Source organism: Peromyscus californicus, unplaced genomic scaffold, assembly GCF_007827085.1.
Source record: "Peromyscus californicus insignis strain IS unplaced genomic scaffold, ASM782708v3 Scaffold_19__1_contigs__length_69161282, whole genome shotgun sequence".
Lineage (NCBI taxonomy): Eukaryota > Metazoa > Chordata > Mammalia > Rodentia > Cricetidae > Peromyscus > Peromyscus californicus.
In genome coordinates, this window is record NW_026294491.1 from 36666100 (window position 1) to 36684476 (window position 18377).

The window sequence follows — 18377 nt, forward strand, 5'->3', positions numbered from 1 at the left end:
TAGCTTCTTCTTCCCACAGCACTTCAAAAGTACTTCTGGCATTAACCGCTGTGACACTGAACTGTTTATGTATGCGTCTTTATCTCTTTAGTAAGCTATGTTGTCAAATGCCAGGATCATCTTTTTATTTTTATACTTCTTCAGTTAATGAAAACATTGGGATTAAAAAAAAATTCTGTGGTGGTTTGAATGAGAGTGGTCACTATAGGCTCAGATGTTTGATGCTTTCAAGAACTGTTTGCAACGGGTTAGGAGATGTCACCATTTTGGAGAAAGTGTTTCATTTGGGGTAGGCTTTGAGGTGTCAAACATCCATGCCATTCCCAGTTAGCAGTCTCTCTACCTCCTACTTGTGAATAAGGATGTGAGCTCTCAGCTTCTGTTCAGCACCAGGACTGTCTGCCTACTGCCCTGTTCCCTACCATGATTGATGGTCATGGATTCTAACCTCTGAACTGTTAGCCCCCAATAAACATTTTTTCTATAAGATGCCTTGGTCATGGTATCTTACCACAGCAACAGAAGGTAACTAAGACAATTTGTGATTTTTAAGGGAACAGGTTTGCATCTAATTTAATAAATTATACAAAGAGTACCCGTTACCTAGTTTCCCTTAATGACTACATCTTACAAAACTATAGCCTGATATAATTATGGTATTAACTTCCAGGCAAAAACAAGAGACCATCCATTGTAGAATCTATCATGTTTCCTTTTGGCATAGTTCTCTACTATATCCTGTCTGCATGCTTCTTAACCTCTGCCAGCTGTTAACCTCTTGCTCATTTCAGTAATTTTGTCATTTCAAGAACCAGTAAGCATGGGGGAAGGATAATGAAGGAAGGAAGGAAGGAAGGAAGGGACATAAATAAGAACAAAGTAATATATATTTATAGATAGAACGTAGTGTTCTACTTTGTATGCTAAGTAAGATTAATTTAAGAGAATGTTAATATACATGAAATCACATGATACAGATTTTTGAGGATTGGCTTCTCTTCCTCAGCCTGAATCTCTGGAGACTCATTCAGGTTGTTGCATCTGTCATAGTTCACCTTTTACTGCTGAAAAATATTCTGTGCAGTTGGTATAACTATTTAGCCATTCACTCACTGAACATCATCTGGGTTGTTTTCAGTTTGGAACTTCTGAGAATAAAGCTACCATAAACATATATGAGCACTTTCTGTTGTTTTATTTGCTTTTTGAGACAGGGGTTTGATGTGGGATGCCCTTCTGTACACCACAAATACATGTTGCTTTTATTGGTTGATGAATAAAGCTGCTTTGGCCTATGGCAGGACAGAATATAGCTAGGTGGGAAAGCCAAACTGAATACAGGGAGAAAGAAGGGCAGAGTCAAGAGAGACACCAGCAGCCACCAGAACAGTAAGATGCCAGAGCATTAGTGGTAAGCCACAGACCACGTGGCAATACACAGATTAATAGAAATGGATTAATTTAAGTTGTAAGAACTAGTTAGTAATAAGCCTGAGCCATTGGCCAAACATCTATAATTAATATAAGCCTCTGAGTAATTATTTTATAAGCGGCTGTGGGACTGGATGGGATGCAGAAAAGCCTCCAGCTATAGGGTTTCACTATATAACTTGGTTGTATGAGTGTAAGTCTTCATTTCTCTGCAAATGGTCACAAATGCTATTTTTAGGTGATATGTTAATTGTATGATTACTTTTCAGAAAAGTTCCAAGCAATTTTCCTAAATATTTGTATCATTTTTCTTGTCTATTAATGATAATGAGTGATCTAGTTTTTCTACATCCTTGTTCAAAGTTATCACTTAAAATTTTTTCTTTAGCATTCTATGTATGTACAGTGCTAAATGAGGGTGATTTAAATATTCATTTAACCACTGAATGGCAAAGGTGAACTTTTCTTCATGTTGTTGTGTGCCATATGCATGTCTTTGTTTGTTGTGACATGTCTCCTGTTATTGTCCATATTCTCATTGGATTGTTTTTCTAATGTTGAAACTGACTTAAGGAAAAGCAGAAAACCTGGTTGTCTTAGGGTTCTTATTGCTGTGAAGAGTCACCATGACCATGGAAATTCTTATAAAGGAAAACATTCAGTTAGGGCTAGTTTACAGTTTCAGAGGTTTAGTCCATTATCACCATTGTGGGAAGAGTGGTGGCATTCAGGCAGACATAGTGCATAGAGCTAAGAGTTCTACATCCAAATCAGCAGTCAGCAAGAAGAGAAACTGAGACACATTGGTCACACTTCCTCCAACAAGGCCATACTTCCTAATAGTGCCACTCCCTATGAACCTATGGGGGCCATTTTCTTTCAAACCACCACACTGGATACACCTCTAAATGAATATAAAACTTGAAATGGTAACTTGAGAACTTCCAGAAAGCAAATTGAGGTCTAGATTGCTTTAGTTGTGAATTCCCTTAAGTGTTTAAAGATGTTCGGATACAAAAATGTTTAACTCTTCTGAAGATAAGTGAGAACATTTCTCAACATATTCTAGACTCCAATATGATACCCAATCCTGGCTAGAGCCCCCACTAGAGTGCTGGACTGAAATGGCATGCTAGGTGTTTCTGTGTCATTTAGGTGTTCATCATTAAGTATAGTGGTTGCTGTAGGTTTTTATAGATGCTTTTATGAGATTGAGAATGTTTCTTTGTATTCCCAGTTTATAGTTTATTTTTACTAACATAGTCAGCTCAAGAAAATGAAACACCAGTATTTTTTTTTTTTTTTTGGTTTTTTGGGACAAAGTTTCTCTGTGTAGTTTTGGTGTCTGTCCTTGAGCTCACTCACTCCGTAGACCAGGCTGGCCTTGAACTCACAGAGATCCGCCTGGCTCTGCCTCTCAAGTGCTGGGATTAAAGGCGTGCGCCACCGCCGCCAGGCCATACCAGTATTTCTTATGACTATAATTTCTTTTAAAAGTCTTAATGTGATAACTACAAAACCAGATTCAAATCTGGGGAGATGCCATGTCAAATGCTTCCAGTTTGCTTCTTTTCCACCTAACCCCCAAATCCTAGTTCCAAGATTAGGTTAGTGATTTGAGATCTTCTGGGAAGGTCACAGAACATAAGCTCAACACTAGGACTAACATTTGGATCCCCAGCACCCATGTAAATGCTGAGTGCTTGGTGGTGCCTGAAGAAGTCCTGAAGAAGCACAGACAGGTGGGTACCTGCAGCTCACTGGCAAGCCATTCTAGCCAATCAGTGAGCACCAGGTTCAGTGAGGGACCCTGTCTCCAAAAATTAAGGTAGAAAAGCAATTGTAGAAGACATCTGAGTTGACCTGTGGCCTCTACCACACATGTGCACACACACTCCCAGGCATGTGCACATTCAACACACACACACACACACACACACACACACACACACACACACACACACACAATCCAACAGCCCATGAAATGAATTTATAGGCTACTCAAATGGGAGTTATCCCATGAATGTAGGATTGGTTTGTATCTGAAATCAATCAATGTAGTACATATTGAATAATCAAGAACAAAACCTGAAAGATTTTCTCAAATAGATGAAGAAAAAGAATTTGGCAAAATCCAATACCTTTATGTAAGAAAGAGTGATTATAATCTGGGAATACAAGGAACCTTTTTCAATCTCATAAAAAACATCTCTGAAAAACCTACAGCAGCCAGGCAGTGGTAGCACATGCCTTTAATCCCAGCACTTGGGAAGCAGAGGCAGGCAATCTCTGTGAGTTCGAGGCCAGCCTGATCTACAGAGCAAGATTCAGGACAGGCACCAAAACTACACAGAGAAACCCTGTCTCAAAAAACCAAAAAAAAAAAAAAAAAAAAAAAAAAAAAGAAAAGAAAGAAAAAAGAAAAGAAAAACCTACAGCAGCCACTGTAGTTGATGATGAAAACATCTGACTGTTTTTCCACGATGACAGAAACATCGTGACACATGCTCGGTGTTTCTGGGTCATTAGCTGAAAAGCATTTAGTAGTATCTAGACACATTTTGGGGTTGTTATGACCAGAGTGGGGAATGCTGCTGGTATCTAGTGAGTGGAGGTCAGGGATAGTGCTAAACATCCTATAATCCTTGGGAGAAGCTCCATAAGCAAAATTACCCAAATTAAAGTGTGAGTGTCAGGGTACATAGAGTATCAGGACAAGAAACTCTGCACTAGAAGTAGTATCTTGTTCATTTTATGTCTATTTTAGTACTAGCAAGGCATCCTAGGTTGCTTTCCTGTTGCTGCCGTAAATACTATTGGTGAAATTATTAAGGCCACTCCACGTAGTTAAAAGGAGATTTATTTAATGGCGTAACTTACAAATTAAAGGATAGGTAGGTCGCGGGGACTGGGGAAGGTGTATCACAGTCCAGCGGTGTTCTCTGGAGCTCTGCTTGGCCCACCTCCACCGTCCAGGGTCCCGGAACAGAGAGTGAGCGCTGGCCCATCCAGATCTCAGGTCTCCAGGCGCCTCCCTTGGCCCCGCCTTGTAGGCATGACAGTTGCTGAAGTCTCAGTGGGGGTTGGAACTTCCAGATCAAAGCTGGAATGGCTGCCCACTACAGAACACTATGACCAAAAGCAATTTAGAGAGGGAAAGAGGTTGCTTTCTCTTATGTTTCCAAGTCACAGTCTATTATGGAGGAAAGTCAGGAAAGGAACTCAAGGCAGGAACCTAGACCAGAAACCATGGAGGAACACTGCCTACTGGATTGTTCTTTTCTGCCTGCCTGCCTTCCTTCTTTCTTTTTTCTTTTTCCTTCCTCCTTTCTTTCTTTCTTTCTTTCTTTCTTTCTTTCTTTCTTTCTTTCTTTCTTTCTTTCTTTCTTTCTTTCTTTCTTCCCTTCTTTCTTTCTTTTTCTTTCTTCCTTCCCTCCCTCCCTCCTTCTTCTCTCTCTCTGTCTTTCTCTCTCTGTCTCTCTCTCTCTCTCTCTGTCTCTTTCTCTCTCTCTAAATTGTTTTTATTTTGTGTGTATGGGTGTTGTGGTTTGAATGAGAATGGCCCCCATAGACCCATATATTTTGAATATTTGGTTCCTAGTTGATGGACTGTTTAGGAAGGATTGGGAAATGTGACCTTATTGGAGGAGGTGTGTCACCAGAGTTGGGCTTTCAGATCAGAATAAGTTCTCAGTTTCTGCTTCAGTGCCTGCCTACCTGCCCCCATTCTAGTGAGTGGAGGTCAGGGATAGTGCTAAACATCCTTTAATCCTTGGGAGAAGCTCCATAAGCAAAATTACCCAAATTAAAGTGTGAGTGTCAGGGTACATATACTATACAATCCAGGACTACCTACCCAGGATCTTAGATTAATCCTCTGAAGCTGTAAGCAAATCTCCAATTAAGTGCTTTCTTTTATAAATTGTCTTGGTCATAGTGTCTCTTCACAACAGTAGAACAGTAACTAAGACAGGTGTTTTGTCTGCATGTATGTCTGTATACCACTTTCATGCCTGATGCCTGTGGGGGACAGAAGAAGGTGTTGGATGTCCTAGAACTGGAGTTACAGACAGTTGTGAGCTGCCATGTGGGTGATGGGAACCAATCTCAGGTCCTCTGGGAGAACAGCCCTTGCTATTAACTGCTGAGGCATCTCTCCAGTCCCTCATCTAGCTTTCTAATACAGCCCACGCTCACTTGCCTAGGGATGATACTGCATACATTGAGATGGGTCCTTGAATGTCAATCATCCATCAGTATGATTAGTTGTAGATAAATCCAATTGAGACAATTCTTCAAATGAAGTTCCTTTTTCCCAATAGTCTCTAGTTTGTGTAAAGTTGACAATAAAAACGAACCAGTACAGTCCAGCCCTTGTCAACTTAAGCACAAACACATCACTACTTAACTATAACTTTTCCTTGCTTTGTTGCCAAGATTGCATATTAGTGTTAGTAGCATAAGATAAAACACAGTCCAATTTTTAGAAGACCCACAGTCTTTCAATTTTTCAGTACTTTTAAAGCCTAAGGTTTCTTTAAGAATCCAAAAATATTTTGTCTACAGACTCCTATAAAATTAAAAACAGGTTAAATACTTCTTGTTCCAAAAGAGAAGAATTAGGGCATAGGAGTAATCAGATTAAAGCAAAGCCTCAAGTCACCAATGTAATCAAATCCTGTAGCCCCTTTTTCTGCATCTGGGGCTTACACACACTTATCTGGACTCCAGAAAATTTGGACAGCCAATGTCTCCAGCTTGGCCGCACTCAAGAGAAATAGTTTGTTTGCAAGGCTCAGGATAGCTCTACTAACATTTGACACTGTCCTTAGCAGATGTCTCATGGTCTTAGGGTTTCCATTGCGACTTAGGCTTCACCTTCAGTAGTGGCCTCTCTCTGGGGACTCTGATGCTAACATACTGTTCCAAGCTTCAGTTTCTCTCTCTGACCCCTTCAACCCTGGGGTCTTCATTGGAACTGAAACTACAAGACCTTCACCAATGACCTCTTTTAGCCTCCCTGAGGGAAACTCCAACCCTTTGAGACACGCCAAGCCCCAGCTCCTCTCCGTGGCACCTTCATGCCTTCAAAACCACTACCATGTGAATGACTCTTGCACACTGTCAAGTTCAGCTGCCAGCTTGCCATGTTTTCCTTGATCCCCTTGGACTGAAGCTTCTGTGTGCTGACTCAGAAGAAATAAGTTCCTGTTCACAGGAGATGCCACTTTCATGATGCTGGTCTGTTGTTAATCATAGAAATATTCATCCCCTGATCATCAGTCCATTGTCCCAGTAAAGCACAGAAGGTTTCACTTGCACAGATTCTTAGTCCAAAATACCACATAAATGGCCCACATAGTCTTTGTTTCCCGCTGAAACTTGTGGTTAGTTTTTATTGTCACCTTGGAACAACCTTGAGTCACCTGGGAAGAGAACACTTCAACTGAAGAATTGCCTAGATCAGATTTGCCTGTGGACTTACCTGTGCGAGGTTGTCTTGACTAAATATTGGTGTGGGAGGACCCAGCCCACCGTGGGTGGTGACGCTCCTGGGTAGGTAGTCCTGGATTGTATAGAAAGCTGGCTGAGCATGAGCAGGAGAGAGCCAGTAAGCAGTGTTTCTCCATGGTTTCTGCTCTGACTTCCCTTGGTAACACTATCACCTGGACGTATCAGCCAAATGAATCCGACCCAGGTTGCTTTTGGTCATGGTGTTTATCACAGAAACAGAAAGAACTAGAACAGTTTCTTTTTTTCCCCATGTGTTTGCTATTTAATTGTATTTCTTCTTTGAAAATTTTCTGATATTATTTTTTATTTCTCCTCAATTTATGTGAGTTCATTTATCTAACTCAGAAAGTTCTTTCCCTCTCTATCCACTGAGGTACCTGCCCCTCCCCTAGTAATTTCATTATTATTCATTTTTATTAGCTTTTAAAGTTTATCTTTTATAACTAGCTTTTTAAATGCATATAAAATTTATCATAACCTAAGATAAGAGATCATGCTTTTTTAAACTGACAATCCTCCTTTTAAAGAAATATTTCTCTTATTGAGAATATTTTGAGCTCATGATACCTTCAAAGGGGCAAGTTTTCCCCAGGTGTGTGTGAGAGGTGGAATGTATGTCTACTCCTCATTCTCCTTATCTCCAGAGTCCAAGGATATGTCAAAGGCATTTAGATAGACTCATCCAGTTCAAGACAATGCAGGAGTGACAGGCACCACCTTGTCAGGTGTACAGAGCTATGTAAGAAGTATCAAAACTGGAGATGGAAATTGGTTGCAGTTTGAGAGTGATAGAACTTTTGAAAGTCGTGAGTTTTCTGATGGGGCCTGAGGTGGGGGAAGCAGCACTCTATGTGTGTTGTGATGTGTGCAGCTGTTAAGGAGAAAACAACTTCACAGTGAGAAGTTTAAAGATGCATGTGGTCCTAATAACACGTCAGCTGAGTGAGAGGATGGGCGTAAGTAAGGCTGTCTTCCTGTCACACAGATGGAGAATGAGCTGGATTCTGCGCGCTCTGAAATAGAACTGCTCAGGAGTCAGATGACAAATGAGAGGATCTCCATGCAGAATCTCGAGGCTTTGCTGGTGGCCAACCGAGACAAAGAGTACCAGTCCCAGATAGCATTGCAAGAAAAGGAGTCTGAGATCCAGCTTCTGAAGGAGCACCTTTGTCTGGCAGAGAACAAAATGTGAGTCGGCTGCAGTGGAGCAGCACAGAGCACTCTGCCCTCGTTCTCAGTACCTCATAACTGAGAATTTTAAAGCTGGGATCTGGAGGTTGGAGCGCACAGTTTGCCATTAATTAGACTGAGAATCAGGAGTATTGTGATTTGCTGAAGATTTAATACCATAGTCTAGTTTTTCTAATCTAAGGTTTTTAAATGTAACAATGTCTGCTGATTGTTTTGAACCCACAGTTTTGAATATAATAGATAGTCTGATCTAAAATATTGTCATTAGGAAATGTAAAATAAAGCAAGCGCTCTGAAACCTCAAGGACTTTTGTATTTATGGGCTGTCTGGTATTGTTCTCTGTCTCTCCATTTGTTCCCAATGTCTGTGAGAGTATATACTGGATGCCCAGAAGAACTGAACCCTGGAAACACTGAGCACTCCCTCAGAATTTTTTTTAATCTTAGCCTGTTTTTTTTTTTTAATAAACCACCAATAATACTAGCCTTTAATTTGAAGACCTTTAGCTTGACATTCAAGTGTAAATATCTGCCTGGGGAGTGAAAGTTTATTAAAATTGGTCACCTCTAATGAAAGTTAATGGGAATCCTCAGCCTCTGTGACCCACTTGTAACACTTTCATCCTGCCCATCCTCAGACCTGAGCCTGGCACCTGGGGAAGCATAGTGATCATTTTCTCAGCAGTCAGCCACCCATAGGTGCCCTTGGTGATCAAGGACCCCCAAGTCAGGGGTAGTTTCCTTGACAGTACTGTTGGGTCCTCTTGGATGTGACTGAGTCATTCTTGTCAGTTCTAGTTAGTGAGGCTGTTGTGATACCTTCAGCAGGTCCCTCAGGGTCCCTTTCTCAGACTGGTGGGTGGAAATCCACCTTAGGAAAGAAACAGAACTCCCACGAGGATGTATTCCATTTCAGACTGCTGCTAAGTACTGTGACATGGAGCTGGCCAATGTGGGAAACTTAGTTTATAAAGAATATTTGCGTAAATGAATAATATAGATGATACATAATATTGTCCCATTTGTGTACACAGAAACAGAGACAAGAAGGTTTGATTCATTGAACAGGACTGGGATTGCTGAGGCTTTTCAAGTAATCAAGTTTGTACATTGAATATATCTAAAACATGCCCTTAAAATTGTCCATAAAAATCACAGTGTAGGGCTGAGGACATAGCTTGGTCAGTAAGATGCCTGCTATGCAAGCATAAGGATCTGGGTTTGAATCCTCAGCATCCATGTGAAAGCCAGGAGCAGCAGTATGCACCTGTAACCCCAGCACTGGGGGAGTGGAGACAGACAGGTCCCTGAAATACCTTGGCCAAACTGCATGGCCAGATGGATGAACTCCAGTTTCAGTTGGGAGACCCTCTAAAACAAATACAGTGGAGAGTGACTGAACAAAATACCCCAAGTCAGCCTCTGCCCTCCCCAAACACATGTGCAATATACACACAGACAGGAGCAAGTCCAGCATGTACACACACACACACACACACACACACACACACACACACACACACACACACACACTCACACCATGAAATAACTTGCCAAACTCACGTTGTGACTTGGATCCAGCTAAGATGCCATTACCAGTATGGTTTAATATACTCTTGGCATCACAGGTGTATTTGAGTTTAATCAACCATCACTCTTATCTTTTGCACAGGGCCATCCAGAGTAGAGACGTGGCCCAGTTCAGAAATGTCGTAACACAGTTGGAAGCAGATTTGGACATTACTAAAAGACAGCTAGGGACAGAACGATTTGAAAGGTAAGTTGATCTCTCTGCAACACTCTACCTGCACATGTTGTTTCTTAGTTAACAATAGGTTTTATTTTTGTAGGTCTGTGTGTACATATGTGGAGTTTTTTTTTTTGTTGTTGTTTGTTTTTTGAGACAAAGTCTCACTCTAGTCCAGGCTAGCCTCAAACTGCTGATCCTCCTGTGTCAGCCTCCGGAATGCTGGTGTTACAGGTGTTCTCCTGGCTCAGTAAGGGGTTTATTATTTCGTGATGGGTAGATTTTAGTGTTTGAGTTGAGCTACAGTTTTATGATAGGTTTATAATGCCACTGAATGTAAAGTTCAAAAGCATCACTATTTTGCTACAGGGAAAGGGCTGTCCAAGAACTTCGCCGCCAGAATTACTCAAGTAATGCTTATCATTTGAGTTCAATGAAACCAAATACAAAATGTCACTCACCAGAACGTGCTCACCATCGATCTCCTGACCGAGGCCTCGACCGATCATTAGAAGAGTAAGTGTGCACAGGACCCTGGACACAGGTAGCGGTGTTCACAGTGAAATTTGAGAGAGCAAAGGGATTGATATTTAAACTTGATTACTAAGATACAGTGATCCAGAAGAAAGGGTTTCATCCATAAATAGGAGTTTTATATGAATATTGTACTAAAATGAAATAACTCTTAAGGCTAATCTAATATCTGCAGTGTGTAATACTGTGAATCAAAGCTAAGACCTTGTGCATGCTAGGCAACCACTGTACACTGAACTGTGCCAGCAGCCAATATGTTATATTGTCAAGGTGTGAATTCCTTTTTACGTCTGTATTATTTTTCATGTACATTTATTACAAAATGTGGGTTAATTGCTATCGCACCATAGAATAAATAAGAAGGTGTTTACCATTTTTCATTTTAGATTTATTGTTATATTTCACAAATGTTTAAAAATTTTATTTGTGAATAACTTAAAATTTGTATGAAGTTACAAAAGTAAAAATACCTCTCAATTCACTATTGTTGAATTTTTGTCCTATTTGTTTTATTTTAAATAGAAATGTCTCATTTACCTACACTACTATATTTTTCCCCATCACACTACTTTCTCTCTCCCTGTTTGAAAAAGCAGCCAGTACTTCTCATTCCAAAGCATCATCACAGACTTCTGTCTTGTCTTACCTCGTTTTGTCTTTGTATATTCCCTATGTCACTGTGAGAACTGAGGCTCAACACCAACAGTGTTCTCAACATTCCTGACTCACTTGCTCAGCCCAGAACATGTCTGAAACTGTCTCTGGATTTCGGCAACATCCATCAGTTCAGTAAATAGACGAATTAAAAAGTTCAAGATCTGTTTGCAGGCCATCGTTTCTGCCTTTGTATCCCAATTTTCCCATGTACTGAGGGCATTTAACCAAATACCAAGTTCATGAATAACTTAAATTTGTTCTTTCATTCCCCCATGACCCACTGATACCTGCATTATGACCAGTTGTGGTCATAATATGTTTTCTCTAATAGTCTGAAAATACTAAAAAGGAAATATTAAAAATACCCCTTCCTGATTAAAAAATTAGTTTATGTATATGGGTGTTTTGCCTGAATGTATGTATAATGTACCAGTAATGTGCCTGGTGCCTGCAGAGGCCAGAGGGGGCATCAGGTCCCCTGGAACTGGAGACACAGAAGGTTGTGAGCCATCATGTGGAGTCAAAGCCCAGTCCTCTGGAAGAATACCCAGCAATCGTATTAACCGCCGAGTTTTCTCTAGCCCCCTTCAAACCCCAGAGCTTTAATGTACTACTTATGACCTATTTTTTCCTCTTATTAATTTCTGTTTTTATTATTATTTCCTTCCTGTGTTATTTTTAACCTTGTTGGAGTTTTCTGCTAGCTTTTTGGGTTGAGAATTCATTCATTTACTACTATTCTTTTGTTTAATTGGTGGAGATATTTAGGGTTCTTCATTTTCCTCTGTTGCTGTTTCAAATGATCTCATGTAGTCTTAACTATTTTGCTTTTCTTTTAGTTAGTTTGTGAAATTCTGTGGTTTCCACTTGTACCAATGTGTTGATGGAAAATCTTGTAATTTTCAGTTGAAAGAATGTTTTGTGTTTCAGTTTTTGTGTTTATTTCTTCTATTTTTGCATCATGACTAGGAAATATTATCTTTATCACTTCTGTTTCATGAGCTTTGTGGTCTGCATGTCTTATACAGGACCAGTTTTTTTGTTGTTTTTGTTTGTTTGTTTGTTTGTTTTTCGAGACAGGGTTTCTCTGTGTAGCTTTGGAGCCTGTCCTGGAACTCACTCTGTACCCCAGGCTGGCCTCGAACTCACAGAGATCCACCTGGCTCTGCCTCCCAAGTGCTGGGATTAAAGGTGTGCGCCACCAAAGCCTGGCACATGACCAGTTTTTACAAATATGTGCACTTAAGCAGGTATGTTTCTTTTTACAGCACAGTATTATTAGAAACCCTGACTTTTGTGGTGTTGCATACATCTTTTAAGTAGGTCTGATTACCTTTTGTCCACTTGGCCTTTCGTATATTGTGAGTGATATTTTAAAGTCTGCCATGTATTTTAATTTCTTGCATCTCCTATACGTTTTTTTTTTTAAGATTTCTTTATTTATTATGTATACAGAAGAGGGTGCCAGATCTCATTACAGATGGTTGTGAGCCACCATGTGGGTGCTGAGAACTGAACTCAGGACCTCTAGAAGAACAGTCCTGAGCAGTTGGTGCTCGGTGCTCTTAACCTCTAAGCCATCTCTACAGCCCCTCCTATACGTTTTAAGGACAGAATTTTTTATTTATTTTCAGAAATTGAACAATTCCCATTAACATCCATTCTCTTAAAAGTCTATAGAGATATAATAAAGGAGTACTGCTTATAGAAACAGAAACAGAGCTAGTGTTTTCAAAGATGATGGGATTGTATGTGCTGATAAGAAGGAATCTCGAAATAAAATTTTGGAATTGATAAGTATATTAGCATATATTAACAAGTTTTAGGAATAAATACTATCAATATCAATGATTAGTATTAGTCCACATGCCACACCAAACAAAACACAGTTTCAAATGGCAGTTTTCAGTAACATCAGATACTAGGGATTTTAATCTAAGAGATGCTTCATAGCTAATCATAAAACATTAATGTGAGAAGTTCAGCAATGGACTCTAGGAGCTAGCAATACATGGCCAGAGCTTGCTTTCTTTAGAAGCTGTACTCCTTCACTTGCTTCTGGGTTAAGAAGAGACTGAGTTTCAAGGAATAATTTTCTGTGTGTTTAGGGGTGGGCATGTGCATGTTTGTGTGAACGACTACAGAGGCCAGAGGTCAATCTTAGCTTTGTTTCTCTGGCACTGTCCACATTTTTTTTTTTGAGACAAGGTTTCTCTGTGCAACAGTCCTGGCTGTCCTGGAACTCACTCTGTAGACTAGACTGGCCTTGAACTCACAGAGATCCACCTACCTCTGCCTCCTGAGTGCTGGAATTAGAGGTGTGTGCCACCACCACCTGGCCACCTTTTTTGTTTCTTTGTTTTGAGACATATTCTTTCACTGGCCTGAAACTCTCCAAGTGGTCTAGACTGGCTGTCTAGTCAGCCCTAGAGATTCCTGTCTCTGCCTCCCCAGCACTGAGATTACAAATGTAAACCACCATGCCCAGCTTTTTCTGAGTTCTAGGGATCAAACTAGAGTGTTCATAATTACAATTTCCCCGATGGAGCCATCTCCCCAGCCTTCATCTTCTTGACCAGGACTACCCTGGAGCTCAGCATCACTTGTGAACAGCAGTTCTTGTTGGTCACCTTCCAGGCCAGGGCCTTGAACTGAGCTGAAAACTGAGAGATGCTCTCGTCTTTCTTCTGGACACATAGAACATCTGTCTGCTGGGCAGCCGCAGGTCCAGCTGCTGATCAGTCATTGGTGACCTCTTTCCTCTCTGCTTTTGGTTCCTGTTCCAGCACCAGTGCTAAGCCTATAGGCTGAAGATGATGCCCCAGCACTGCGGAGAAACCTCAGGTGACTGTCCAGACAGCTGTCTGTTTCTGTCAACTCACAAATTTTTTGGAAGTTGCTTATGTGCACTTCCTGTTTTTATTTTTGTTAGCTAATATTATTTCCTTCTTGGGTCTCTGAGGGAGTTGAAGATTAGTTAGTTATAGTTGAAGATTAGTTAGTTATAGTTGAAGATTAGTTAGTTATAGTTGAAGATTAATTAGGATACATTTTGGACTTACCAAAATAGGATAGATAATGAAATTATTTTCTCTGAATTTGTCAAATACAAATGGACTAGACATTGTTTAGGTATTTATTACTTGTATATATTGTATATAGTTATTGTCCTTTTGTATATAGTTTTTCTTATATTAGTTATAAGCTTTTTCTTTTTTTTCCTTTTTATTAAAATAGAAAAGGGGAAATATGGTGATATTTTATTTGTATTAAAATGTTATTTGTATGTTGATAAATAAAGTTGCCCGGGGGTCAGAGCTATTAGCAAGCCATAGGAAAGCAGGGCAGTGGTGGCGTACGCTTGTAATTCCAGCACTTGGTAGGCAGAGCTGGGTAAGTCTCTGTGTGTTCAGGGATACAGCCATTATTGGATACACATGCCTTTAATCTTAATACCAATCATGGAAAACCTGGAGGCCTATACAGACAGGCTGTGAGGAGGCGGTCATGTGGTTGGGTTTACAACCAATGAGAAGGCAAGACAGGAACTCTATATAAAGACTTTAACACAGGGGTAGCTCTGGTTCGGAGAGGTAGGACCACCGCAGGAGGAAGGGTAAGGTTTTAGCTCTTAGCTCTGACCTCTTGGCTTTCTTCTTTGCATTGGTTCTGTGTTTCTTATTTAATAAGAAGGTTGGATACATCTACACACCAGTGTTCAGATCTTACCTTGGCCAGCTCTGACGTAAGATTATTTTGTATGTGGTTTGCTGATGTTCGCTACACCAGCACTCAGAACTGTCATCCTTCCTGTGGCATGTAACTTTTATGGAGTGTTCTTTTCTGAAACATTTACATTCTCTGTTTGGCCTGCTGTCTAAAGCTGTGTATTCAGGTTGCCGATCCTGCTCTCTTTTTGTCTCCGTTTTCTTGGTAAATAACTTTACTTAACTGTTTTTGAATCTTTCTGTCTTACTGTATCTCTCTTATAAAGTATTGATTTGAGTTTTGCTTCATAAGCCATTTAAAAAAATTTTTACTGAAGTTAAAAAAGTTTAATAGAGGTAAAAATTTTTACACTGTTGCTGTAACTGTTACATTTGGTCTGAAATCCATCCCAGTATCTTACGTTTGCTGTTTGTATTATGCCGTTTCCTGTATTTCTCCATTTGATTGGTTCTTGTAATAATTAGAAAGTTTTGTATTTTATCTGTTACTTTCGTTAATAATATACCCTTAGCCCCCCTTTTAAAATCATCGTTCACTGTCAACTTAAAATGTTATCCCTGAGGCTGGAGAGATGGCTAGGTAGTTAAGAGTGCTTGCTGCTCTTCCAGAGGACCCAAGATGGATCCTGTTTCCTCTGCCACTAGTTTTATCTCTTGCAGGTTGTCAGGTAACTGGTATCATACGTTATATAGCCTCTGGTGCTGACTCAGTCTCAGCATAATATATTTTGAGTCTTATCCAGAGTCTTACATGCTCTTAACTGCTGAGCAATATTAAATACCCATCGTATGGATGAACCACAAGTAATGGCTATTGTTTCAGAGGTAGTTGTAAAGTAATGCAGAGAATCTCATATAGTTTTTCCAGTTCCTACAGCATCAGCACCTTGCCAACAGGAAATCAGCTCTGGTATAATTCAGTGCATAGACTTTATTAATATTTCCGTAGTATATTCATTTGTGTGTGTGCATGCATGCATGTACAGTTTTTGCATATACCACTTGCTAATAACTAAATACTGACTTGTCCCACCAGCACCCAATAACTTACTTAGGAGGAGATCTGAAGAAAGGAACATGTGTGACATGAAAGCAGAAGGGGCTCCTGTTAGAGGACAAAGGAACCAGCAGATGGGGGAGGGTGGTGAGGGGGACACTGAGGCAGCATACAAATAGAAAAGGTATAATAACACGTATGTATGAAAACACCCATTACCAACTTAAAAATTAATTGTTAAAGAAAATCTTCCCTTGTGGTACCCATCCCTTTGGAGTTAGAATCTGTATCTCCTGTTTGCCTACCAGGTGGCCAACTAACTTCTTATCCGTACTATAATTCTGTCAGTTTGAGGAGCCTATGCAAATTCGGTCATGCACAGAACGCAACCTTTGAAACTGACCTTTTTCATCTAGCATAATGGTCATGACAACCATCCACGTTGTCCATCTTAGTATTTCTCTCCTTTTATGTTACAGTAGTATATCCCTGTCATTAATAGTACTCCATGGTTTATGAACAAATTCACTATATCCATTTTCCTTCACAGAAGCTGAGGGGAAACCCCAAGCACTGCTAAAGTAATCATAATATATCCTTTTTACACATGCTGAAGTTATTTCATTTAAAACCTTAATCTCTTTCTTTTTCTATTATAGGAATCTTTGCTATAGAGATTTCTGACATGTGAAAAGATTCTCCACAGCCTTGGAAAGGTCAAAGATACAAACGGAATTTTTTTTTGCTATTTGATTGCATTTATCTTTTGAATGCTTGACAGTGTTAAATGTATTTATTAACTTTGTGCCTCTGAGTCTGTTCTCGAGTGCCATATCACAGTGATCTGAGATGATGTATACAAACAAAAATGCACATGGCTCTTTCTATCCATACAGTAATAGTGAGTGTAAAATCTGCTTACTTCACTATTGAGCACTGTTTTGTTAACTATCCGGAGTAAATAAAGAAGCTTAAAAAAGAGGGAAAAGTGTTTTTACAAAACTGATTTCCTTTCCTTTCTTGCTATCTCAAATGAATGGTTGGTTACATTTTTTTTCTTTGTGATTTATATTCTCATGGCTGGAAAAGTTGTGCCAAAATGGGCACAGCCTAGCAGCTCTGGCCTGGGACCCAGTAATGCATTTTGGAACCAACCTGACATAACTTCCATGCCACAATCTACCTTCAAAGTAGGAGTGTGCCAGGGCATTCAGTCCATGCTGCTGTAGCGCACAGCCCGAGTACCATGCGTTTTTACAATTGTGTTTGCTCCTACTGTTGTTAGAAAGGTAGGTGATGATCTATCTATCTATCCAAAATGTAAGATTTTTTAAAATCTGTATTTTTCATAAGTTTTCTTCAAAACATTAAAGTACTGCAATGAACTTAATTGCCATTTTATTATTATTTTTTGCCTGTGGCAGCTGTCTGTAATCTAGAGTGACAAGCTATTTCCTTCCCCTCACCTGCATCTCTTAAGTCTCTTTTCTGTCCATAGGCTTTGATTTAATGTTGATATTAGAGCCTGAATGCTACTGTATTTTACTGGTATAAGCTATATGTATTCTTACATTTTAATAAAAAAGCAAGCCCTGTCATTAATAGTATTCTTATGATGAGCAGTTTCTCATTGTATCTAGTTATTATTCGATATGGCAGTAGTGACAAGGATAGTGGCCTCTGGAGATCTGATTTCATCATGACACAATCTCTAGTCCTCTGATACTTTATTATAAATTCATGTCGCATACTCACTTTAGTTTGGTCTTCCAAAACCTTCAGGCTTAGTCATGCGGTTTTAGACAACCATTACAGACTGGCTAAAAAATGGATAAATTACGGTGCCTGCTCATAAATGTGTTAAAGGATAATATGCAGAATAACTTTCCTTGCTCATATCAAATAACACACTGACATACATATTGCAAAACTAACCTCTGCTAGGGTCACCCAGTGACCTTGGCACTAGATCACCATAGCATTAATATTAATCTGTTCTCCTAGACAACCAACAACAGCTGAGTATCACCGATGGAAAACTCTCGCCAGGTCGTATACAGAGTACAGGGTGTTAGGAGAGGGGCACAGGAATGAAGTGTGCAAGAGAGTCTTTTCATACTTGATTACAGTTGTATAGTACTTGATTTATGCCATTAGTTACAAACTGTTTCAAAGGAAAATTATATGGTACATACAAAGGGACCCCTGTTACCTAAAGGCAAGAGAAACCTCACCCATGTTCTAGATTAAAACGTCAAAGATGCTGGGCGGTGGTGGCGCACACCTTTAAACCCAGCACTCAGGAGGCAGAGTCAGGTGGATCTCTGTGAGTTCGAGGCCAGCCTGGTCTACAGAGCAAGATCCAGGACAGGCACCAAAACTACATGGAGAAACCCTGTCTCGAAAAACCAAAAACCAAAACCAAAACAAAACTTCAAAGACAAGATTTTTTTATTAAGGTAAAATTCAAGAATATTTGTTTGAAATGGAATTCTTGTCACTTGATAGAAATACTTACTAGCCTGTTGATGTGGTAGAGCCTGATTGCAAACACAGTATACCAAATGCGTTCTTTCTT

At 39.8% G+C, this 18377-nt stretch overlaps 1 protein-coding gene across 11 annotated transcripts in view; it reads left to right on the forward strand.

Annotated features, from left to right (window-relative positions):
- Positions 1–17406, forward strand: part of Tsga10 (testis specific 10) — a 103168-nt gene extending 85762 nt beyond the window's left edge. For 8 of the 11 annotated variants that reach the window (XM_052745112.1, XM_052745109.1, XM_052745107.1 and 5 more), the window contains 4 exons: positions 7931–8133; positions 9809–9913; positions 10253–10399; positions 16459–17406. In XM_052745112.1, coding sequence (XP_052601072.1) covers positions 7931–8133; positions 9809–9913; positions 10253–10399; positions 16459–16483 — 480 coding nt within the window. In that variant the 3' untranslated portion in view covers positions 16484–17406. Of the gene's footprint in view, positions 1–7930; positions 8134–9808; positions 9914–10252; positions 10428–13711; positions 13919–16458 lie in introns of all 11 variants that reach the window. The other 3 variants (XR_008219913.1, XM_052745108.1, XM_052745110.1) reach the window with 3 other exon arrangements.
- Positions 17407–18377: the final 971 nt, after the last annotated feature.